We start from the raw sequence: 27564 nt of genomic DNA, 5'->3' as shown, positions 1-27564 counted from the left end.
ACATTGCTCACTGCTTACTAGATATAGAATACTACATAGTTTGCCATATATGGTAAGCTAGAAGCTGTCTCTTCAGCAGTTTAACAGCGCAGTTTTCATTTATATGAAAATTTCGAAGAGGCAACATATCCCATTTCCACATATGCCGACGGCATTTTAATTTTGGTAATATGAAAATTAGAAGAGCGAGTTAAGACGGTTGTGTTATATTATAAAAATAAAGTACATTTTCAAAATAACATTTAATATTTAGTATAATATTGTTAATTTATAGAAATATTATGCAAATTGGGTTGGGAAGTCTTAAATTTAATAAACTTATACAAGCATAAATCAAAATATCATTTCTCATTTTAAATTTATTATTTTAATTGGTATATAAAAGTTATGCCACAATTATTATATAGTAGTCCAAAAATATAAATTCTTATTTTTCCCAGAAATACATTTGTAAAAAAAGGATCTTTATCCTTTGTTATTATCTTATTTTTTCCAAAAATACATTTGTAAACAAAAGGATATTTATCCTTTTTTTATGTTCCACACAAAAGATTTAAGGAGTTCAAGAGCTCAAAACGTGCCCTACATCAGCTACCTACCCGACGGCATTTCGCAAATGATAAAATAAATTTTTCAAGAGCTCAAAGCATACGCTACATCATCTCGAACCTACCTACCCTACGCTTTTGCGCAAATGATTATATCATGATAGCAAATGCCCACATACAGATTTGGCAATGGCAATAACAGTTAGTATTCTATAAATTCTATCCTGTCGAGATGCCCTGTAATAAGTGTATCCGAACGTTCCATTGTTTTGTCATCTCATGTAAAAAGCACGTGTATCCGAACGTTACATTGTTTTGTCCATAAATTTAGAGACTTTTTGCTGCGCTCCTACTTTAACATCCTTGGTTTTGTCATCTCATGTTGAAAAAAAAGAAACATTTAATTGGAGAAATAAGAAAGTTCCATTGTTTTGTATCTCATGTAAAAACTGTATCCGAACGTTACATTGTTTTGTACATACATTTAGAGACTTTTTGCTCGCTCCTACTTTAACATCCTTGGTTTTGTCATCTCATGTTAAAAAAAAAAACATTAATTGGAGAAATAAAAAGTAATAAAAGTAATAAGTGTATCCGAACGTTCCATTGTTTTGTCATCTCATGTAAAAAGCACGTGTATCCGAACGTTACATTGTTTTGTCCATAAATTTAGAGACTTTTTGCTGCGCTCCTACTTTAACATCCTTGGTTTTGTCATCTCATGTTAAAAAAAAGAAACATTTAATTGGAGAAATATTGAAATACTGCTAAAAGTGATTTTCTTCTCGCTGCTTACAATGCCGAGGAAAAAAAAACGACCTGACATAGGTCGTCGAAGTCGTGTAAATGTGCAACGAGCTACTTTACGCTCCAACCGCACTAATGACCAGCGAGATGCTGATAATGATAACAGTCGTACAAGTATGGGAGAATTACGTTCAAGAGTAAATAACTATCAAGTGGATAGGGGGAGAATGGAACGAGTTCGTGCACATCGATCACAACAGCAGCGAGCACGGGATAACGAATTTAATCGATTCCGCAGACGCAATGCTCCTGTAAACCTCGAACGAGGAGCATTTTCCTACGATCCGGAATTTGATTATAGTGCCGACAAAATCTGTGACGATTGGAGAAATGTCAATCATTTGTCAACATTGTAAAGCATTAAAGTACAGTAGTGAACCTGCAGGATTATGTTGTGCTGGTGGCAATGTACAATTGCCTCAATTGGTTCCACCACCTGAACCGTTACACTCATTAGTTAATGGGATGGAAAGTGAGTCTAAACACTTCTTGGCTAACATCCAAAAATATAATAATTGCTTCCAAATGACATCGTTTGGTGCAACGCATATAGTACAAGACGGGTTCATGCCTACTTTCAAGGTAGTATACCATAATTGTTTTAGTGAAATTCTAATTTGTATTTGTATCACAATTAATTTAACCAGTACTTAAACAATTACAGATACAAGGACAAATTCATCACCTACTGGGGGCAATGCTGCCAGTGCCAGATGCAGATCATAAATTTTTGCAAATTTATTTTATGGGCAATCAAGATGTGGAAGTTGATACACGTTGTGGTCATAATCCAACCGTCAAGCGAATCATTGTCCAACAACTGCAAACATTTCTTCACGAGAATAATGAATTAGTGAAGATGTTCAAAATGGCACTGGATCGGATGCCATCAGACAGCCATAATATTGTAATAAGAGCCGACAAAACACCTGCTGGAGAGCATGCAAGGAGGTTTAATTCACCGACAATAGATGAAGTGGCTATTGTCGTTGTTGGAGAGAATTTGCAATCAAGAGATATTGTACTTCATCGCCGGAACAATGAATTGAAACGTGTATATGAAACGCATAGAGCTTATGATGCTTTACAATACCCATTAATTTTCTGGCAGGGAGAAGATGGGTACCATTTTAATATCAAAATGGTTAATCCAACAACAGGTAATTAGATTATACAAAATAAAATATTTTATATGTTCAATATATAAATGTATTTTTTTATCATATGTACTTCCAGGTGCTGATACACACAAAAAAGTCAGTGCCATGAATTATTATGCATACAGACTCATGATCCGTGAAGGTGAGTAAAAATCACATTTTGATGTGTCAACGGCTCTTTCATCAGTATGCAGTGGACATGTACGTCAAAATTGAGACTGAAAGATTGACATACATCCGTCTTAACCAACAGCAGCTTCGATCTGAAGAGTACATTCATCTTCGCGATGCAATCAATGCTGACGGCAATGTAAATAATGTAGGAAGAATGACAATTTTACCGGCCACTTACATCGGAAGCCCGCGCCACATGCACGAGTACGCTCAAGATGCGATGTCTTATGTTCGAAAGTATGGCCGTCCAGACCTATTTATTACATTCACCTGTAACCCACAATGGATTGAAATAAAAAAAGAACTGCTACACAACCAAACACCACTTGATAGGCATGACATCACAGCCAGAGTTTACAAGCAAAAATTAAAATCTTTAATGAATTTCATTACAAAGCATCGTGTGTATGGCCAAGTACGTTGTTGGATGTACTCTGTTGAGTGGCAAAAGCGTGGTTTGCCACATGCTCATATATTAGTCTGGTTGGTTGACAAAATAAGGCCAGAAGAAATTGATTCCATTATTTCAGCCGAAATTCCTGATGAAACGGTTGACCCAAAATTGCATACGATAGTAACTAAACACATGATACATGGACCTTGCGGAGTTTTCAACAACAGCTCACCCTGTATGATCGACGGCAAGTGCTCCAAACGGTACCCGAGAAACTTGCTTGCTGAAACCATCTCGGGAATCGATGGTTACCCATTGTATCGTCGGCGATCAGTTGAGGACGGTGGACGATCTGTAGATGTCAAGATAAAAGGACAAGATTTTCATGTAGACAATCGTTGGATTGTGCCGTTCTCGCCCATATTGTCCAAAACTTTTGAAGCTCACATCAACGTGGAATTTTGTAACTCTGTGAAATCCATAAAGTACATATGTAAATATGTTAACAAAGGTAGCGACATGGCCATGTTCGCAGTAACAAACACAAATGATGAAGTGTCTCACTATCAGATGGGTCGCTATGTAAGCAGCAATGAGGCTATTTGGCGCATATTTTCGTTTGCAATTCATGAAAGACATCCCACTGTATTGCATTTGGCAGTTCATTTAGAAAATGGACAACGAGTGTATTTCAACCCAAACAACGCTGTGGATAGAGCGGCACGTCCACCTGTGACCACATTGACAGGTTTCTTCTCAATTTGTGCAACTGATCAATTCGCTCGCACTTTGCTGTATGCTGATATGCCGCGCTACTACACATGGAACGCATCATCAAAGTCTTTTCAGCGTCGTAAACAAGGAACACCACTTGAAGGATATGAAAATGTATTTGCCACAGATGCTATAGGCCGTATATATCCAGTACATCCTAATAACGATGAATGTTATTATCTTAGATTGTTATTGGTGAATGTTCCTGGTCCGACATCTTTTCAACAATTGCGAACAGTTGATGGACATCTGTGTGCGACTTACCGTGAGGCGTGTCAATTATTACGGTTGCTTGAAAACGATTCGCATTGGGATGATACGCTCAAGGATTCCGTGATATCTTCATCGCCGCATCAAATTCGCACACTGTTTGCGATTATAATATCGACATGTTTCCCCTCAAATCCGAATGATTTGTGGATGAAATATAGGGATGACATGTCTGAGGATGTGTTGCATCGCGTGCGTTGTGAAACTTTGAATCCTACATTGGAAATTACGGCAGAGATTTACAATGACACATTGATCATAATAGAAGATATGTGTTTGTTGATGGCAAATAAAGTATTGTCGTGTTTGGGCCTGACAGCACCCAATCGTGCTATGCAAGATGCATTAAACCGTGAGTTGCAAAGAGAACTCCAGTACGATACTCAAGCTATGACCGAAGCAGTTCGCACAACTGTTCCGCAATTGAACGAAGAACAAAGGATTGCGTACGATCGTTTAACACAAGCTGTAAACAGTGGGTCTGGGGGGATTTACTTTCTTGATTCTCCTGGGGGTACTGGGAAAACGTTCCTAATTTCATTGCTATTAGCAAAGATCCGATCGCAAAATGAGGTAGCCCTAGCGTTGGCTTCATCTGGAATAGCAGCAACTTTATTAGAAGGCGGACGAACTGCACATTCAGCCTTAAAATTACCATTAAACATGCATATCAACGAAACGCCAGTTTGCAACATTGCCAAAAATAGCGCTATGGCGAAGACTCTCCAAGTATGCAAATTGATAATTTGGGACGAATGCACAATGGCCCACAAGAGGTCGCTGGAGGCACTAGATAGGACGTTAAAAGATTTACGTGATAACCAAAACATTTTTGGTGGAGCTATGATACTGTTGTCAGGTGATTTTCGTCAGACTCTTCCAGTAATTCCTCGATCGACTGTTGCTGACGAAATAAACGCATGTCTAAAATCATCAAATTTGTGGCGGCACGTAAAGACACTACAATTAACTACTAACATGCGAGTGTTTTTGCAACAAGATCAAACTGCGACTGTGTTTTCGAAGCAGTTGCTGGATATTGGCAATGGTAAGGTCGCAGTTGACAGCTCGACCGGATTAATGACTTTTCCCACAGATTTCTGTCACTTCACAGAATCGAAAAAGGAGCTTATTCAGCGTGTTTTTCCGGACATTAAACAACAATATAATAACCACGATTGGCTAAGTGAACGAGCAATATTGGCAGCAAAAAACAAAGATGTCGATGATCTCAATGCTACCATTCAGAATTTCCTTCCAGGAGAGTTGTTTACGTACAAATCAGTTGACACGGCCACAAACCAGGATGACGTAGTCAACTATCCTACAGAATTTTTAAGTTCATTGGACTTGCCTGGACTACCACCATATAATTTGAAATTAAAAGTAGGGTCAGTTGTCATCATGCTGCGTAATATTAATCAACCTCGACTTTGCAATGGAACGAGATTGGTTGTGAAGAAACTCATGAATAACATCATCGAAGCTAAAATAATCAAAGGAAAATACAAAGGAGAGGATGTCTTAATCCCACGAATACCCACTAATACCTATGATTCCAACGGATTTGCCATTTGATTTTAAGAGGTTGCAATTTCCCGTGCGTCTGGCGTTTGCGATGACCATAAATAAATCGCAAGGCCAATCGTTGCAAGTTTGCGGAATAAACTTAGAGTTTCCCTGTTTCGCACATGGACAATTATACGTTGCGTGTTCGCGTGTCGGAAAACCAACATCCTTATTTATTTACGCACCGCAAAAAAAAACTAAAAATATTGTCTACCAGAAAGCACTATATTAATTAACTGTATATGATCATAACTGTGTTGTATTTAATTTAAGCAAAGATTTGTTTATCATGTTCACAGTCCAGAAACGAGCACATCCAAGAAAATTTTAAATTTTTGTATATGAAGTGTATAAATATAAATAAATGACTTAATATGTATATAATATGTGCATTTGGATCCTTAATGTCAACGTGTATTAGTAACTCTTTATTTCCATCAACTTGGCTCCATCTACTTGGGAACCACTTGGCTCGCCAGGACATGATAATATGGTGGAAGTACTAGGCGACTCGGACAAATCTGATTCGATCAGAACATTATCAATGTTGAGCTGCTGGCTGTCTTCAATAACATCAATATCTACCAGAACATTCTTGATGTTGGGCTTTTGGCTGTCTTCAATAACTTGAATGTCCTGTATGTCTTCGGCCGATAAATTTAATTCACAGAATGTCTCCTCAGATGATGAAGATGGCATTGTAGAAACGTGTTTTGGTTTAGATAGCAGCTTTTGCTTTAATATATTTTTTTGTACTTTTGCCCTGTTCACGCGTATTATTCGTTCTACATTCTTACCACACTTGGTACAAAATCTGAAGGTAACAGCGATTATGTTGTAGCATTCGTCGCATCTTAATAATAATTTAATACAATCTGGACAGTTATTATTTTTTTTCTGCCGTTCCATCCACTTTTTACAAAACGGACAATGCATTTTAAGGAGTTGAGGGATATATAGCTTCACTATAACTATATTATAGTTGTTTGAATTCTTTATTTTCTCGATGACAGATGTAGTTCTTCTTCTTTTCCTAACCATGGCCATCGTCAAAAAAAAAACGACAGATGTAGTTTGATAGTTATAGTGTAAATATTTGTCAGTATTCACTCAAAAAAAATTGTCTATGGTAAAATGTCACTTGAAATGTTAACGTCTCTTTGCTGTGCATCTATACTATAATTCTTTAATATTCCTAAAAATCTAAAAGCAGCAAATTTCAATAAAATTAAAAAAGTATTGTGTCGTGTGTTTGTGACACAAAGTAAGTCATTTCACTTTTTTTATGAACATACATATGTAAATATGTATGATATCATACGGTTTTATCAAATATAAAACCTATGTATATAATCCGCTTGATCATTTTCTAAACGGGAACAAAATACAGTTGAAAAAATATATCATCCATATATTTTTATAAATACAAAAGGAAATCATTTACTGCCTTCTAAGCTTACCCTTGTGTATACAAACACACCCACTACAACAGAGAAAAAACAAATTATATTTAAGTATTTACTTGCAAATCTTCCCAGCAATACCTCTTCTGTTTCTTCAAACAGTAAGCAGGATTGCATAAAATAGGTAAGCAAAAGGCATAAAAAGCAAAATTTCCAATGCGAGAATAAATACAAACATACATATTTACATATGCACTCACCCAAATCTTACTTATAAAATACATACATACATACAAACATTCAAATATTAATATATTGAAGCATATACTTGTTAATCCGCAAGTGCAGAGGCTTATGAAGCTACACGCTCTAAACACGGTACAAACAAAAGAGATCAAAAGATCATATAATATCGAAATTTATCACTGAAAGTGATAGCTTTATAAGATATTGCACACGGTTCCAAGCTTCCCTTATTACTGATATCACGGAATCAGTTTTAAATATAAAATTAGAAAGTGTTAACAATCTATGGGCACGTCTTCTGGCAGCGTACGATACAGTACTAGATACTGACGACGCAGAACTCCCAGAAAACACAAAAGCTTCGGCGACAGCCAAGTGTGATAACTGCCGTGATCAGTACGAGTTGACAAAGGGAATGATACCTGAACAAATAAGTTTAGTAAGGCCAAGTAGAGCCACTACTCCCCCTCCCAGAGTAGTTACAACACAAAAAGAAGACCAAGATAAAGGCATGTACCTAAAGGTACCAGCTTGTGATACTGAAGTTTTCAATGGATGTTATGACCAGTGGCCGTCCTTCCGGGACATGTTCACTGCTGTTTATATAAACCATCCTAAACTTTCACAAGCACAAAAGCTATACCATCTCAGGTATAAAACAAAAGGGGAAGCAGGCAGTATCGTCAAGCAATTCGCTTTAAATGACGAAAATTTTAAACTGGCTTGGGAAGCACTTGTTGAAAGGCACGAAAATGAAAGGGTTATGATAGAAAACCCAATAAAAACTTTATTGCATTTGCCAAAAATCCAACAAGAAACTAGCCAGGAATTTCAAAACTTACACTCCACAGTGACAAATTGTCTATCAGTGTTAAAAACACAAAATGTATCCACAGAATCGTGGGACCCTATTATAGTAACCATTTGCGCAGAAACACTGCCTGATGCTGCGTTACTACGATGGGAACAATCACTAGTGGAAAGAAAAATAATGCCCACCTGGCAACAGATGAAAACATTCCTCACTGCTCAATTCGAGATAGCTGAGCGAATAGACAAAAAAACTATAAAGCCAAAAAGTCATCAAAATGACTCAAATAAAAACTTGTTCAAACCCCAAGCCAGTAATAACATACAATATAATAGACACGTCAATAAAAGTCACACATTCGTGTCAAATCAAAGTAGTCAATGGCAATCATTGTGTGAACCCTGTAAGGCAGGTCATAAATTAAGATCTTGCGAGAGGTTCAAAAAATTATCCGTTTCAGATAGAAACAATCTGGTCCGTCAACACAAACTTTGCATAAACTGTCTGTCGAATTCACATATGACAAAAGGCTGTGAAAGCAAATTCAATTGTGTATACTGTCAACGAAGACACCACTCAATGCTTCATGTTACCAATTTTCAAAATGTGAAGAAAAATCCATTTCAAAAAACCACGGGGTTAGTCGCTACAACTGCATCAAGTAATCCCGAAACCTCAAATCCCGGAAAAAGGGAAGAACAACCATGTTGCTCTAAAGCAGCAAAAATTCAAGCGCTTCATTCAGAAAATGAAAGCAAAATTCTTTTACCCACTGCGGTCATCACCATTGAACATAAAGGTGATTTATTCAAACTAAGAGCGTTAATAGATCAAGGCTCTCAAAGATCCTTTATATCATCAAAGGTTCAAAATCGGCTAAAATTGCCAATAAAACATTCCAATTTTCAAATTTCGGGAATGGGCGGGAGAATTATTCAAAATTCTAATAAAATATGCCCAATCACCATAGTTTCTCCAAATGCAGATGTACGAATAGATGCACAAGCCATCGTTCTACCGCAACTTACAAATTTGCTTCCAAGCTATGAAGTAAATAAAATACACTGGGAAAAATGCTCACATCTCAAATTAGCAGATCCCAACTGTCATACCCCATCACAAATCGACATATTATTAGGCAGTGACTTAATACCTCAAATAATTCTTGAAGGTATAGAGAAAATCTGCAATAAATTGTTAGCCCAAAATACAATCTTTGGGTGGATATTAAGTGGCCAAGTCACAGAAAAAATTAATTCTTTTACAACTGAAGTTGAAAATATTTCAAACGAATATTTAAATAATGAACTCAAAAAATTCTGGGAAGTGGAAGAAGTACCCCAGATTACCAAATTTTCAGAAGAAGACCAGGCATGCGAAGCCTATTACCAGTCCACAACAACAAGAAACGAACATGGTCGTTATGTTGTGCGACTGCCATTCAAATCCACCTTTCCAGAAACTATAGCTCTAGGCCACTCTAGAATCTCAGCAGTCCAGCAATTACTAAGCATGGAAAGAAGCCTGACGAAGAAAAATGAGCTAAAATCAGCATATGATAATGTGATGGAGGAATATCTTGACCTCAATCATATGGAAGAAACTGTACCATATGAAAAAATATCCAAAGGTAGATATTTATCTTTTTACCTTCCACATCATGGGGTAATAAGACCAGATAAAATCACAACGAAAGTACGAGTGGTGTTCAATGCCTCAAACTGTACGAGCTCAGACAAATCACTCAATGATGTATAATACACAGGGCCAACATTACAACCTGATCTCATGTTGCTAATACTAAATTGGCGCATGTTTAAATACGTTTTTAACGGGGATGTTGAGAAAATGTATAGGCAAATGCAGGTGCATGAAGATGACCAAGATTTCCAACGCATACTCTTCCGCAATTCAATTAATAGTCCAATTAGCGACTACAAACTTAAAACAGTTACCTTTGGCATCAACTGCGCACCCTATTTAGCCATTAGGACATTACATGAAGTTGCAAAAACTTGTGAAACAAATTTACCTTTAGCAACTTCCGTGTTGCAAACTCAAACATAAAGAAAATAACCTCAAATCATCCCGAAATAATCAAAGATATAAGAAAGGAAGACTTATTAGATACTGACTTCCTTAAATTCGAAAAAGCTAGTACAACAAAAACACTAGGGATTCAATGGAATGCGATAACAGATCAATTATCATATACAATTGAGTCAATATCTGCAATGTCCGCCATTACAAAACGACAAATCCTTTCCTCGGTGGCAAAACTTTTCGACCCCGCAGGATGGCTTTCGCCAATAATGATTCAAGCTAAAATTCTCATTCAAGAATTGTGGCAAGATGGCACTGAATGGGATGAACAGGTAAAACCTGTACGTTTAACAAAATGGGTTCAATTTGCTAACAACCTACATACTACATCAGAAATTCGAATCCCTCGATGGGTAAATTTCACCCCTAACATTAACGCAGAATTACACGGTTTCTGTGATGCCTCTGAAAAGGCTTATTGGGCAACAGTCTACACACGCACTCAGTATTCATCTTTTGGTAGCCAAAGCCAAAGTTGCGCCTTTGAAGACACTAAGCCTGCCACGGCTTGAACTAAATGGTGCTCTTCTGTTAGCAAAATTAATTTCAATAGTTCAAACCCATCTCAAATTAAACGATCACAAAATGTATCTCTGGTCAGACTCAGAAATAGTTCTAGCATGGTTGAAAAAACCTCCCTATACTTGGAAGACATATGTATCGAATCGCATATCACAAATCTTAGACTTAGTTGGCTCAGCAAAATGGCAACATGTTGCAAGTGCAGATAACCCAGCGGATCTGGGGACAAGAGGTTGAAAACCACTTCACCCCACCAGCACTACACTCTGGTGGAATGGTCCCACATGGCTAACAGAATCACAAGAATTCTGGACAAAGTCTCCTGCTCGGAATATCATACCTCCGGAAAGTCGGAAAATAGAAAATTTTCATACCACTCCAGAAGAGGATGATATTCTCCAAAGATTTTCATCATTTCCTCGAGCACTAAGGGTAGTCGCTTATATGCACAAATTCATTCATAAACTTAAACAAAGGGCGAAAAGAATATCAAACAATTCTTACATACAACTAACATATTCCGACTTGCAACATGCCAAGGTCAGTCTAATTTTGTATACACAAACTCGATATTTCAGCAAAGAGAAATCAAAGTTGCTTGAAAAGCGACCTCTCGAAAAGGGAAGCTCACTTCTCGAGTTAAACCCATTCCTGAACGCTAAAGGATTACTACGGGCAAATGGAAGACTAGCCAACTCCAGCCTTAGTTACAATGAACGACATCCCATCATTATCCCAGAGAAATCCCGTTTTACCTACTTATTTCTAATACATCTCCACCAGCTTACACTGCATGGTGAGCATCGCTTGATGCAACAAATGGTCCGACAAGAGTTCTATATACCGCGACTACAGCCACAAATTAAAAGAACCATTTTCATGTGTAAACAGTGTACTATGTACAAGCACAAGATGCGTACGCAGATCATGGCAGCCCTACCACCTGAACGCTGCAACTATGCTTTACCCTTTACCATCACTGGGGTTGATTTTGCTGGACCTTTCCAGATAAAAGCCTCTATGCTAAGGTCTTCCTCATTTAGAAAAGGGTATGTGGCTGTCTTTGTATGTTTTACAACAAAGGCAGTACACCTCGAGCTATGTTGGGATCTGACTACTGCGGCTTTTCTTGCAGCATTTGCCCGCTTTGTCGGACGACGCAGATTTCCTTTAAAAATTATGAGCGACAATGGAAAAAACTTTGGCGGACTCTGGGAATCAGCAGTAAAGAGCTTTAAGTCCCATTTAAAGAAAACCGCTGGTAACCATAAATTCAATTATGAGGAGTTTACTACATTACTCGCTCGTATCGAATCCGTACTAAACTCTAGACCTATCTCACCACTCTCGCAAAATCCCTCCGACTTCACAGCCTTAACCCCAGGGCATTTTCTAAAAGGAGCACCCATTCTGGCCATACCTGAACCAGGCGTGGAGTTGCTATCCTTATTAAACAGATGGGAGCGAATTAAAATCCTCCATCATGATTTCAGCCGCCGATGGAAGGAAGATTACATAAAGGACCTTCACAAGAGATACCGATGGAAAACTCAAGAAAAGGCACCAAAGCTTGGAGACTGCGTCCTTATACAAGATGATTGTCTCCCTCCTACGGAATGGCGACTCGGCCGCATAAAACAACTTCATTACGGTTCCGACGGTTATGTTCGAGTAGTTGATATCCGCACTCAAACCGGAACGCTAACCAGACCGCTCGTCAAATTATGCTTTTTACCAACCGCCGAAGATAAAGAAACATAAAACCGAAACCGCTATGTTAATAAATCAATAAATCGATAAACATATAAACCGCTTACCAAATCGAAACCTCGAATAACATAAATGACACAAAAGACTTAACATAAATGTCTGATAAAAAAAAAATGACATCCTATTCATGCCACATATCGTGGCACAAAAGTCCATATTATTGTAAATTTCACAATATATTACTAATATCATCATTTCTCTCACAGAGTAATATGGATGTGGATATGGCATCATCGTCAACGCCAACCATGCGTTCGGCAGTTTCCGCCCCTCGCTCTGAAGCTGCCCCAATAGCAGCACCCCGGGCCAACACTGCACCGGCAGCGCCACGAACAACGACAGGCTCCACCGCGACAACGGCTCCGCGTCAAAGCACGCCTGCATTACCAGCGAACCTGCAACAAATTCTTTGTCCACTCTGCCGCCGCCCGCATCGGCTATCGCACTGCGGTATCTTCAAAGGCATGCCGCCGATGCAACGCCAGCAGGTGGCACAGCCGCACGGGTATTGCCTGAATTGTCTGGCAACTTCCCACGCAACTCAGGAGTGCCCATCACATAATCGTTGCCAAATCTGTGTGCGGGCTCATCATACGCTGCTGCACCGTACTACCAGACGTGACTCCGGGCGCACACCGGCTCCTCGCACCAGTAGTAACGTCAGGCGTTCTCAAAGGACTCCTGTGACGACATACCGCCGGCGCGGACCCTCTCCAGCAGAATCCCGTCCCTGGCGCCAAAACCGGGCAACATCAACACGACGCCATCATATTAGGCCGCAATCCCGCCGTTCAAAAGGTCTCAGCAGCGTTGTAGCTACGCTACAGCAGCTACAGCGGCTTCTAGGGTAAATACTCGCCTAGTGGGGCCGGGATGGCTAAATGAGTAGCGACGTCGCATCACATCTGCATGTGTATTTCTTTAACGAATTTCGGTGTATACTCATTTTTGTGAGTAACTGTACATACATAAGAATTATTGGGCAATTGCTTTCTATTTCAGAAAATTTAGATTTGAGCTCGGTTCATTCGCATTCTTGTCACCATAAACCTCACGCTTGGCACTACATAAAAAAAGGCAAAAGTTAATAACTGCGGAAACTGACTTCTTTATTTTCATCTATATTTGCATGCTCCTACCGAATTAAGAGGTTATATACACTTAGAATTTTCAAAAAATCGTTCTTTTATTTTATATTTTTAATGTACATATATTTAAGAAAACACACACACGTTCCGGTGAATACATTTGAAGTTATACCCAAATTTAATTTTTTAAATCTACAAAAACAAAAACAACACAAATAAAAACCACAAATAAAACCATATATACTCAGTATTTCACGCGTCAAAACAAAGTGTACAATTACGATAATATGTCTTGCATATTCATTTTACGCAAAAAAATTTACTGTTATCAATAATTGTTTGGGGGTGTATGGCGGCAAGTGGAGTGGGATGGCTGGTGTTTATCGATAGCACAATTAACGAAACAGATTATCTGAACATTTAGGTCAATCCTGAATCTTCCAACAGGATAACGATCCTAAGCATACAGCAAGAACGACGACGTGAAGACGATCACGAGATTGGGGGCCAATAACTTTAGAAGATGCCTCTGTCACCAGTTTGACGGTTCTCTCGACTGCCACGGTGTGAGAGGGGAATTCACTAAATTTCCATACCTCTACAGTGTCTCCCGACAGCCCTTTTATGAGTTCTTCGTTAGAAACTGAACAAAGAACTGGTGGAACAGTCAAGGTCTTCCAGTTAATCAGATCGTAATAATTATTAGCTTTGAAATTCAGCTTTGGCACTTTATTACATCTAACCCTTCCATTTACAGTGTCAGACTCTGCTTCTCTGGCTGCCAGAAGACGGTCAAGGGCCAACTTTCTGACTTCTATCCGTTCGTCAGTCATCATACTAAGGAGAATTTTTTCTGGAAGAGCAAACAAAGCATTCTGTTGAATGGATGAATCGACAACCTTGCGCAGTTTAGCAGGTAAGTATCTCGACCTTTGAATTGCAGCATAGAGATGGCGCGAGCCATCTTTGATTGAACTGTTGAATCTTATTGAGAACCACAAAGGTGAGTAAACTGTTAGTATGTACTTGACCAAAATCTTTATTTCCTTTGTTGGTTTGTCAGTAGATATGTATAATCTCAGAATTCTATTTGCACAGGTGAGCCAGCGAGATTTGCTCATGTTACCTGGATGCATCGACGCTAAATCTGAGGAACATCGCCCGGAAATAACAGCTTCTGATATTTTATAGAGATAAGCTTGGTCTGTGCTAAGTTGGGTCGGATTAATAACCTCAGAAGGTAATTGGCAGGATGGAAAACTTTCAAATTTGAGAACAGGCAACTTCTCACAATCAGGGAGCAGTTTACCTACGTCGACAGAGAATGTATTTGGACTCTTTGAGACACCATCTATGTGTTCGAAAAGAGCACGAAATGGAAGTTCGTTGAAATGTAGAAGACAAACAACCCACTGTAAGGGCCTACCTATTCTTTCTTCTAGTTTCCGAATGATTCCACCTTTCCAACCTGTGTTCGTGTTGGTGCCATCAGCACCGACAACTTCTAGATGTTCCACATCAACTGAATTGTCTTGTAAATGTTGCCATATAGCTTGCGTCTCATCCTCAGCTGACCCGGAAGGAGAGGTGACTTGGCCAAAGTAATGCCAACCAGGTTCGCTATAAGAGAAATATGTTCCTCTTTGACAGTGTCGCGGTAGTACTTTTCACCTTCGCTTGACTTGTGTAAGTGTATTGTCTTTGCGGCCGTCAAAATACAGCCCATATACAGAGTCAATACTTTCGGTGTTTGGGAGCTTAACTCCAACACTTTTCTTTGCAGCTAAAGCAGTGTGTTCTAATACTAGTGTGTTTTGTTTGGTTTTAGAGGATGGAAGAGAAAATTCATCATCAGCATCGTTTTTGGAAGAATCCATGTGCGACGCACCTACATTGTTGTAGTCTGTATGAGAGTCTGGCTGATCTGAATGGTCACGTGTTCTAGCTGATACTTTTCTGGGAAGTGTTGATGTTGAATGACGTTTTGAAAGCTTTTCTTTACGTTCATTTTTCTTTGTAATCTTTTTTGTTTCAGGTAGATCAACACTTCCAATGTGTCTTCTGGTTCTCTGGTCCAGAAATGTTGTTCATTGATAGGAACTTTCCTCTCCTTTGAACAAGTGCAAGAAGAAAAATAAATGCATCTACAAGCAGCGATATCAAATAATTTTCCGGCAGAAGAGACAAAGTCGTTAAGAGTCAGAAATTTCTTATGGTATGTGGTGAGCATTTGTACAACTCTGGTGTGTGAAAGTATCGGAACGGACTATCGGATGATTTTTTGAAAGTATTTTCAACCTTTTTGCAACTATTTCTGTAACCTCTTTACTCCTAGGTTCATAGTTGTCGCCTAGAGTCTATACGAAATCTTTCAAACTGATAACACAAAAGAACATCCTGGTAAGTAGGTAACTGGGACTCAGAGAGATTGTACGGATATATGCCAAACTCTGGACATTTCTGTCAAAATTTAAATTTAGATACAGACATTTTGTTCTGTGTTCTGTTGAGAGAATTTCCTTTCCGAAATGGACAAGTGAAGGAACTCGAAAAAAAAATGCATTTACCAGTCCGAACGTGCGATGTCAGGGAAATAATGTTGATCCGGCAAATCACCGACAAGAGTCATCTCGATGAAAAAATTTTGTGCTCAAACCTATTGGGTTCCTTAAAAATGAATTTGTTTACGAGTCAGAAATTTCTTATGGTATGTGGTGAGCATTTGTACAGCGTCCTATGGTGAGTGAAACTATCGGAATAGATGACTTTTTGAAAATATTTTTTTAACCGTTTTTGCAACTATTTCTAGGTAACAATCTTCACGATTTTAGGTTCGAAATTGTCGCCTCGTTAAAGAGTCGATCTCAAAACAAAAAGTTGCATAGTACTAAGGCAATCTTTCAAACTGATAACGAACGAAAAAGAACATCCTGGTAAGTAGGTAACTGGGACTTCAGAGAGACTGTACGGATATATGCCAAACACAGGAAAAAACATTTCTGTCTAAATTAAAATTTAGATAGACATTTTGAGTTCTGGGTTCTGTTGAAGAATATAAGTGGTAGCACTTGACCGACGAAATCAACGACAAAGTGAAGGAACTTGATGAAAAAATATTTATGTGGTTACCGGTCCGAACGTGTCGAATATGGCGCATAAGGGAAATGAATGTATGGATAGAACTCGGCGAAATCACCGACAAGCTGAAGGAACTCGATGAAAAAATATTTGTGTGGAGACCTATCCGAACGTTTGTCCTTTGGCGTAAGTGAATGAATGTGAGTGATAGCACCCGGCGAAATCAACGTCAAGAAGTGTGGCCGCAAGCCGATTTTCACCTTGCGCAGTGGCGCGCCGCATTTTCGCTCGTATCTCGGGAACGGTTCGTCCTACGGCCATGATCACATATACCATTTCGGTAGCCAAAGCCATGAGATGCGTATTTCATGCGCCAGGTAGACAATTTCACGATTTTAGGCGGATTTTCGAAATTTCAAGGCCGGAGATGGGGTTGAAGATGCAATCCGATCTCAAAACAAAAAGTTGCATTGGAATCAGGAAGTACTAAGGCAACTTTTCCGCACTATTAGAAATTCCGAATCGAAAAAACTCCGGATTCGACCCACCCTAACGTATATGCCTCACAACGATAAGGTGGAGCCACCTTTCTTATTGCTGAGGAGGACCTTGGCTGGAGCGTCCCGGAATGGTGCCTACGTCATCAATTTTTCAGAAATCCTAGGAAGACGGATTGGGAAGTTTACCGCAGGCAAACTCTTCCACGCGCATTGGGGACGCCTTTGCCACCGCCGCTGTGGTGGATGGGTGGGTCGAAGTCTTCAGCTCGGCGTGCAATACTGCACTGGAGAGCTCCTGTCCACTGAATACACTTAATTATTGCACCCTTCCACTTACCATTAACTTTTGCAACGTTCACCTTGTGTGGTAGTAGAAACGCTCGGGCTTATATTCTTCTTTGCGTTAAAATTTATTTCAAAAGAGCTTAGTCACAACAAAGGTTTGTCCACTACTTAAAACTATATGTACATCGGATTTATATAGAATATCTTGCACCAGCCTTGTGCTGACACGCAAATATTTTAATCCCTCGGATTATAGTTTATAAAAATTAGAATATAAAGGGTTCACACGCTTAAATGCTGGCCTGCCACTGTTTTGTTCACTGTTTTATTCACTCGGCTCGGATTATAGTTTATAAAAATTAGAATATAAAGGGTTCACCCGCTTAAATGCTGGCCCGCCACTGTTTTGTTCACTGTTTTATTCACTGTTTTATTCACTCGGCTCAGAAATCGAAGAAAGGGTTCATAAGTAATAATGACACGCAACTGTCTGGATCACTAAAGGTCGGCGATCGAAACTGGCGATATACGGGCTCGATAGTAGATTCGAAACTGAACTGATGTGCAGCGGGGACGATCCCTTTTGTTGGCTTGTATCCCGCTGCGTGTAATCGAGTGTGGTGTGTATGTGATTGTGTGGGTTGTATTGATGTGGACTGTGGTGTGGTAATGTTGAAGTGAATGTGGTGAGTGTAGCGTGTTAGCGATGTGTGTAGGCGTGGTGTGGGGCAGGCGACTAAGGCTCATTTAGCCAACACCGAAGGGCAGAGGGAAACCTCAATGGTGGACTGTGGAACTCTCGGAAATTAGGGCGCCCTGCAGACGCTTATTTAACATAGCCAGGAAGAGTGGAATATCTGACGATTGGGCGTTGTATAAAACAGGACATTCAATGTACAAGTCCAAGTTAAGAAATGCTAAGAGGATCAATGGTGGGAACTCTGGGAAATTAGGGCGCCCTGCCGACGCTTATTTAACATAGCCCGTTAGAGTGGGATATCTGACGATTGGGCGTTGTATAAAAAAGGACTTTCAATATACATGTCCAAGTTAACACATGCTAAGAGGATCTCGTGAAAGAATTTCTGCGAGAAAGTGGAAATGGGCCCTGAGCACTTCACTGAGCACTTCAGATGCTCACTTCCCTAGCAACACGTCCTCTGCGGAGGTATCTCTCAGAGTGTTGCATGTTGACTGCACGGCCTTTGCCGACCTACTGGATGAGCGACACTTGTCATGGGCGATTAATTCGTTCAAACCGTCCAAGTCACCGGGACCGGACGGCATCATACCAGCGCAGATGCTGCAGGCTATTAAGGTGTCATGCAGCTGGTTGGCACCGATATATGCGAGCTGCATTAGATTAGGAAATTAAGAATTAGATTAAAGTTTATAATTTTTAAATGTTACTTGTTAAGAGTAGATAAAATAATTTTTTTCATGGTAAAGAGTGAGTCTGTTAGATCAAATGTGCTGGAATGAAAATTGAAATCATGACATATACGGCGGAATGGTTCCTTTAACTCAAAATTTGTTCTAGAAAATTTTAAAAGTAAGGGTCTAAACTGCCTGGTAGGGCGAGCGGGAACGTTAAAATTAATATCAGATAAGAGAGATGGGCTACAGACTGACGCATTCAAGAGTTTTACAAGAAATATTATACCAAGCATCTCCCTACGACTAGCGAATGTGGGGGGATTTATAAGTTTTAAACGGTTAATGTAAGGGGGAAGATTTAAACTGGAATCCCAATGCAAAGGATTTAAGGCAAAAAGTAAAAATTATTTTTGAACGGACTCTAACTTATCCGAATGGACTTGGTAACTAGAGTTCCAAACCAGAGAAGCATACTTCAATATAAGCCTCACCAGAGATGTAAAAAGAATTTTTGTGGTAAGCGGATCTCTAAATTCCTTAGACCAACGCTTAACAAACTAAAAGCGCCTTTAGCTTTAAAAAGTTACGTGAAGATTAAAATTGAGTTTGGGGTCCATAGTTACTCCCAGATCAACAAAACTGCATACTTGCTCCAACCTAAAGTTTTGTATTGCGTATGAGGTAGGGTCTACAGCTCTACGTGAAAAGCACATCGTTTTACATTTTTTAAGGTTCAATGGCATGTCATTTCTATCACACCAAGAAACTAGGTTGTTTAAGGGGCTATACCAGTGTGACGCATGAAAAATTAGGCGATTTTCGTGAATTTTTTTAAAAGAAAGTACTAGATTGAATGTTTCGACGTTCTATGGACGTAATAAATTATATTTTTAGCTATATTAAAAAAAAAAAAAAATTTTACAAAAATATTGAAAAATAACGGAGTAATGTGCTGTCTGCGGAAGTGCCAAAAAAAAAGTGCCTCAACTGCTGGCATGATTCCGGTCGATTGAGTAGCTGAAACAAAAAAATTCAAAATGTTTATTAAACTTAAATATATTTTCTATACAATGGACTACGATCTTTGAAAAATATCAAAAATTAAGAAAATGGCGCCATTTTGAAAAAAAAATCGTTTTTTTACGAAAAAAATTGTCGTTTTTTTAATGCCAAATTGACAATTTTCAGCCAATCAAAAAGATCGTAGTCTATTGTATAGCAAATGTATTCAACTATATCCAGTTTTAATTTGGAGTCGATCGGTTAATTTCTCGTTGAGTTATAATGTCAGCAAATTTGAAAAATGTCGTTTCGAGAAAAACGCGTTTAAAGTTTCACTTATATATGTTTGCACCTCTGAGCGGTCGCTATTTAGAACGCTGCCATTCAAAAACTATTTAAAATACGACCTCGCCGATTTCACAGGATATTTTTGAATATATAAGCTATCGAAAAAAGCAAAAAAAAAATTTTTTTTTTTGAAAGTGTCACACTGGTATAGCCCCTTAAGTCTGTTTGCAACTGACATCTTTCACTGTTTGAAGAATATGTTTTAAAAAGTTTTACATCGTCAGCATATAATAAAACTTTTGAAAACTTAACAACAGATGATATGTCGTTAATAAATAACAAGAACAGAATTGGACCAAGATGGCTACCTTGAGGAACGCCTGAAGGAACATTGATTATGTCAGAAAAAGTATCTTTAAATATGACTTGTTGAATTCTATTACCCATTTTAGAAATATTGGTTGAAAACCAAGAAGATCAAATTTATTCAAAAGAATTGAAAGGTTTACTTTATCAAAAGCTTTACTAAAATCTGTATATATAACATCAGTATTCTTATTCTCCCTAAAGCCCGTTGATACATGTGATACAAATTCAAGCAAATTAGTTATGGTAGATTTCCCTTTACGAAAACCGTGCTGAGAACAAGAAATTAGTGGAGAGATCCGGAAGGTTATGTCGTCTGTTATAATTGCTTCAAAAAGTTTAGGTATTGCAGACAACTTTGCTATTCCCCTATAGTTTTCAATAGATGACCTAAATCCACTCTTATGCAAAGGAATTATAAATGACTTTTTCCATATGGATGGAAATAAGCCTTGCATAAGAGATGAGTTAAATAATTTTGTTAGGGGTTGGTATATATATTTGGCACATTTCTTAAGAAAGCATGAGGGAATCATATCTGGGCCATAATTGTATGATTGTTCTAACATATTTAAATGATTTAAGACGTCTGCTTCGGAAATCGTAGGTGCATTAATGACACAAATCGGACATAACTTGTGCTGATGCGGAACATTTTGTGGAGATTTTGGAGAGTAATTGGACCTAAAGAATTCAGCGAACATATTAGAAATGGTGTGATTGTTACTGGATATACTAGACTTATATTTCATAGCGGACGGAAAATTAGAAATCCTGCGTTTGGAGTTGACGAAACCATAAAACAATTTTGGATTACGTATAATATTATTTTTACTTTATTTATATAATTACTATAACATATTTTGTTAAGTTCAGCAAATTGTCGACGCAATTTAGAATATTTTGAATAGTTAGCAACTAAACCAGTTTATTTTTTTAAGTTTAAAAGCACGAGATTTTCTATTTTTTAATTTAGATAATTCTTTCGAAAACCATAAATTAGAACTAGTTTTTTGAGTAACAACACACTTCGGAACATATTTTTCAAATAAGTTTACAATAGTTTCATTAAAGTGGGAAGCACTAAATTCAATATTGCCACTGTAATCTGGCCAAGTTATTTTAGAAAGTTCGTAATTAATCTTCTTAAAATTAGCTTTCGCAAAGTTGAACCGAAAACAAAGGTCTTGTGTATTATTACAAGCAAAGTTGGCTATGATTTCGATGTTAATTTCCAAAGCAGGATGATACGTGTCCTCTGGCCGAACCAAAGGATCACATCGGACAACAGAGAACATTGAAGCGTTATCGACGTAAACTAGATCTAAGAGCTTACCAAATTCGTTTGAAATTAAATTAATTTGGTTAAGACCCAACTCCGACATTTCATCTAAGAACTCGTTAAAACATGAACGCGTACTAATAGGGATGGTGTGATCATCAATAGATTTCCATGATACGCACAGTAAGTTGCAATCTCCCAAAACAATCATGAAATCAGTATCATTAACCATTGAGAAAACATTACTTATTAATGAAGCATGCTGCATATATACAGATATGTCCGAGTGAGGCGGTATATAAGACAATGTTAAGTAGATATGGCCATTATTAGCGCAAATACGAATGCACTTAAATTCAATGAAGTCTGCATACGGAACATCGACTTCTTCAGATGGAATTGAAGAATGAACAGCAAACAAGACGCCACCTCCTTTTCTGTTCAACCGGTCTTATCTAAAGATTTCGAATTCGCTGTTGAATATTTCGTTATAAAAAATGTGGGGCTTTAGCCAAGTTTCTGTCAAAGGAATGATTTTAAAGTTACAATGAATGTTATTTAGATACAAATCAGTAAGTTTTGTATTAAGCCCTCTAACATTTTGATAATAAATAATCAGCGAATTATTGTTAATTAGTTTTTTGTATCAACGGGATTTCTTGGCATTTTAGTGATAACTACAGGGGGCTTATCACGTTTGTGCTCGAATTCGCGCACAAAGACCCCAGATGGCCAGAATGAGTTGTCAAGTATCAATTGAAAATTGTCAGCGGATACGTCGATCTTAAACGAGGAAATATCCCTGTTGTATTTGAAATTAAATTTACGGATGTCTGTATCTACGGTTTTTAATTTCGAGTCTCGAGATACAAATTGCTTTTTTCCGCGGTATTACCACTAAGTTTTTATTAGCTGACTTGGAGGTATTTGGAGGCGGATCTTGAGAAGTTTTCTGCTTACCGTATTCAGTAACAGTTTTCTCTGTGTCCTGAGCAGACGGAACCTTCTCTCCTTGAGGACAAGGGGTTGAAAGATTTATGAGGTTAATAGCGGGTGGGGGCATTCTTTTTAAGGAAGATACAGTGGTATCTTCATCAGACGGACGTTTTCGTTTAGGTTTTGGACTCTCATCCCGAGTATTTAGGCATTGAAATGATTGAAACAGCGTTTCATAATGCCTAAATTTTTCAGTAAGGGTTTCAAGCTCTCGACCAATCTCCTTAAAACCATTGCGCGCCTGCTTAAAAACTTTAAACAATTCAATTTCAGTTGGTCTGCATTTCAAGCAAGACCAGCGCAAGCCCTTACTGTCAAGAATGGAATCCAAAATCCTACCTGTCAGTCCAGCACATTTAAGATGGGCAAGCCCATCACAAAGCCAACAAGAAACAAAGCGTTCAAGTCATAATGAACAAAAACAGTATTAAACAAAAATATAAAAAATGTAAAATAATAAAAGTAACAAGCGCGATGACAAAAATATTTATAACAAATGAATGCAATAAAATAGTTAGTTATCAAAGATAACAACCAATGTAGCGAGCAGTTTGAGATGCACTGTAACACATGAAAAGTAAGAAACTCGCAATCAGCTGTGGATAAAGAAGGAAATGAATAAAAACAAGAAAGAAATTTAAGTAAGCAATATAAATTAACACTAACAATTGCAATATTTAAAATGTAGCAACAAAAACAAATTGAAAATGACTCGGCACAATAAATTAAAATTAGCCAGAACAGGATTAAAGTAAAATCAATTGCTTCACTAGCACAATATAACACTGATACTTATCTTAAAAGATCACTTAATACAGAAATTTTCAAAATAAAGTTTTAAATATAAATTAAATAGATTCGCCAGAGCACCAAATTCACAGCTGAGCACGAGAAGGGTTGCCAGATATAAACGGCCTATTGTGATACTGTTCAAAAATGAACATGGTAATTCAGTACGCATTGTTATTCTTTATAATCGGCGTGCTAGCAGAAATCTTCATTTACTATCGATTGAAAACCAGGCGACGACTACAAGCTGCAGTCACTTTTGCCGCCCAAGAGAATGCTCAAAATTGAACAGGATCATTACTTCAAAAAAGGCGGAATAATTAATATATTTATATTTACACGATTTTATATTATTTACAAATAAGATAAAAAATATTGTAGCTATTGTAATAAGTTATACAGTCCACTAATAATCATTTCTTTCCCTCGGCAATATGTTCAAATATCATTGAACATGCTTATTTATCAGCAAAGCCGAAATTCTACTAAATACAAATATCTGTTTATATATTAATAAACATATATATGTACATACATAATGCATTTACATGCAATGCGCATGCAATAAAAACAAAAATGCATAGGGACACATGTCATAAATTTAGAGAAGAGATAAGATTATCATACACACACATATGTATCAAAACAACCCCATGTCAAGCAGCAATAAACAATATGCTGCAATACATATAATATACACACATACGCATATATTTAGATAGATAAGATAGTTTTACAAATTGTATATAAGCAAGAAAAATACGAAATAAAGATCAGATTTGAAAGAAAATCTCAATCGAAAACATTCCTTTTATTTACAAATTTTACTTCCCCCCACCAGTGGTAAGGGGTAAAAGAAGAATTAAAAGGAAATATTTCAAATAAAGGAGCCGTTAGCTATCATTTATTGCCCCCCACCCGAGGTAAGGAATAAGTGAAGCAAAACGCTTAACCTTTATCAATATATATTTGGTCCAATCGAGCCTAAAAAAAAAAAAAAAGAGCTCAGCCAAAATTAAAGAAGCCCTGTTATTAATACAAATACAGGCAAAATTAAATTGTAAGACGGGTGTATATTCCCGCATTAAAACCGATCGCATAAGCCGTTTTAGCAGAGACTAAACGCAGTGATCTAACTGCTATCCAAAAAATATTCAGCGGCTGTGAGTCGAGGCACAGCAAGGTCAACTAGGCGACCAAATCAAATACCTCCAACGATTTCTTTGGAGAAAAGCAAGCAGTTCATCAATAAATAGGAGAAGTTTTGCGAAAAAATTCTCGAAATGGGTATAAACAGAAAGAAAATTCTGGATGCCCAGGCAGATTTAGCCGAAAAAGTGTTGTCCACATCCAACACTATTTCAGGAAAGGCATTAAAGAAAGCAAAAATTGAAGAAAACATTAAAATTCTTGAAAAGTACCAAAAAGAATTCGATACCAACCACGAAAAGTTAATGGCAGATGGCATAGGAGAAGAAGATTACTTCAAGAAGAATGAATACAATAACACTATGATTAAAATCGAAGAGCCAATCAATGCATTAAAGATGAGCATTTTAAAAGATAAGCCTCTAGTCGAATTTGATCGGCAAATTGAAACAGTTCAAATACGATGCACTAATCCAGATCAAAAAACTTCCATATTCATGAGGAAAATTGAAAACCTCAGAAGAAAAATGGAAGATCTAAGCATGGAACTAACGATTGACAACGATCAAATAAAAGGCTTAGACTGCTTATTCAATGACATCCAAAATCTAAAAAGCAAATTAGATTTTAATGTTGAAATTGAAGACATATTCGAAAAAATATGTGACGAATATTACGAAGATCTTCAGAATTTAAAAAGGAAATTAAAAAAAGAAGAGCCTAAAATTTCTTTTCACCCTAACTTTGAAGAAAGAAAAATAATAAAAATTCCAACATTTTATGGCGATATTAAGGAATGGGCCAATTTTTACAACGTGTTTCAAGTTATCGTACATGACAACGAGCAGATGCCGAACATAGAAAAAATGCTGCGTCTTCGTCAATGCTTAAAAGGCGAAGCTGCACGAGTAATACAGCATTTTCAAATTTCGTCGAAAAATTATGAAGCTGCATGGAGTCAACTTAAGAAAATGTACGACAATCAGCCAATTCTGTTCATCATACCAAAATTATCTACAACTGCGACGAAACTAATTAATGCAGTGCAAAATATTGAAGACGAAAAACTAATAACAGTTCGATCACTCCCTCTATCTTCTGTTGAGGAAAAAACAACAGAAATAATAGAGGAAGATAAAAAAGAAAATGAATTTGAAGAAGAATTCTTTGAAGAATTACATAAACCTTCAAAAACTGAGGAATCTTACAATCTCATATCTTTTCCGGCAGGCTCACATTTTGGAAAAATGTGGGAAAATGAAGTCCAGGTTAAATCGTTTGAAGACGAAACTGAAGTAGCTGATCATATTTTGGAAGATGATGCTAAAACACAGAAGGAAGATTTTACTACTTCACAAAAATACATAAAGGAAAAATGCACCGATGCAGAAGGTGATAATACCGGCAGGAATTCAGCGCCAAAGAGTACAAAAACGGTTGCAGCTTTGAAGGACACAAGAACATCCAAGGGTGGATCCAGCAGCATTAAGGACGAACGCCAATGCAGCAAGCCCGATGAAGATAAATCAAAGAGAAAAGATGAGAAGTCCGGCGACAAAAAGGATAAAGACATTAGTGAACAAAAATCATCTTCAAACAAGACTTCGCAGAAGGATGACAAAGTGAATACATCTACAAAATTGTCGTCCAAAGGAAAGCAGACAAAACCTTCACGTAATCTTTTGGTATCGGGGTTATCTTCATTAACGAGAGCCAGTGATCTGAAAACTATATTTTCTAAATATGGCAAAGTTATCGGAGCCAAGGTGGTCACCAACTCCCGAACTCCGGGAACACGTTGTTATGGCTACGTAACAATGTCATCATCGTCGGATACCAGTCGTAGTGTCGCCAAAAGACGTGTGGATACAACAAAAAAAGATGAAGACAAGAAGATACGAGACACAACTTCTAAGACGAGAGACGACAAACAAACTATTGATACAAAGGACGATGCATCAAAGAAACCTGAAGTGGAGAAAGATAAGCAACGCGATAAAGAAATCCTTTTCCAGGACCATAATAAAAAAGACGTAAGTAAAACTATCGAAATAGCCGAAATAGATCCAGTTGGAAAAGCGGATGTAGTAACAACCATTTGGGAGTTACTAATACCATGGCAGCTTGCGTTAACAAACGAAACGTCGATTACAATCTGCGGTTGGAAGTCACTTTTGTCGCCCAGGAGAATGTTCAAAAATGAACATGGTAATTCAGTACGCATTGTTATTCTTTATAATCGGCGTGCTAGCAGAAATCTTCATTTACTATCGATTGAAAACCAGGCGACGACTACAAGCTGCAGTCACTTTTGCTGCCCAAGAGAATGCTCAAAATTGAACAGGATCATTACTTCAAAAAAGGCGGAATAATTAATATATTTATATTTACACGATTTTATATTATTTACAAATAAGATAAAAAATATTGTAGCTATTGTAATAAGTTATGCAGTCCACTAATAATCATTTCTTTCCCTCGGCAATATGTTCAAATATCATTGAACATGCTTATTTATCAGCAAAGCCGAAATTCTACTGAATACAAATATCTGTTTATATATTAATAAACATATATATGTACATACATAATGCATTTACATGAGTTAACGCCAAATACGTTAACAGTGCTAAAAGCACCTCACTTCCGCTCCCAAGCTTTTGCTAACGCAGCACACGCGCCGACGTTTGCTTGCAACACCCAGACTTCACACGCGCCAACGTTCTGGCAGCGATCAGAAGGGAGTTCTAGGAATCCGATCACCAGGCAAGACAGGTGACCGGATCAGTTAAGGCTAGTTTAAGCTTACATTT

At 37.7% G+C, this 27564-nt stretch overlaps 2 protein-coding genes across 2 annotated transcripts; both read left to right on the top strand.

Moving 5' to 3' along the window:
* Positions 1 to 12637: 12637 nt before the first annotated feature.
* Positions 12638 to 13568, top strand: LOC126766730 (uncharacterized). The gene has a single exon (XM_050484453.1). It carries the CDS (start codon positions 12647 to 12649, stop codon positions 13400 to 13402), a length of 756 nt encoding a protein of 251 aa, XP_050340410.1. The 5' UTR covers positions 12638 to 12646; the 3' UTR covers positions 13403 to 13568.
* Positions 13569 to 23750: 10182 nt separating this feature from the next.
* LOC126766729 (uncharacterized) lies at positions 23751 to 26959 on the top strand (the record flags this gene model as incomplete). Its single annotated transcript, XM_050484452.1, has 1 exon — positions 23751 to 26959. A coding segment is annotated over exon 1 (2074 nt), but the record flags the coding sequence as incomplete, so codon positions are not given.
* Between the last annotated feature and the right edge of the window lie 605 nt (positions 26960 to 27564).

This window comes from Bactrocera neohumeralis, unplaced genomic scaffold (assembly GCF_024586455.1).
Source record: "Bactrocera neohumeralis isolate Rockhampton unplaced genomic scaffold, APGP_CSIRO_Bneo_wtdbg2-racon-allhic-juicebox.fasta_v2 ctg2298, whole genome shotgun sequence".
NCBI lineage: Eukaryota > Metazoa > Arthropoda > Insecta > Diptera > Tephritidae > Bactrocera > Bactrocera neohumeralis.
The sequence above is the reverse complement of the archived record's forward strand: the minus strand, read 5'-3'. Positions and strand labels throughout refer to the sequence as shown.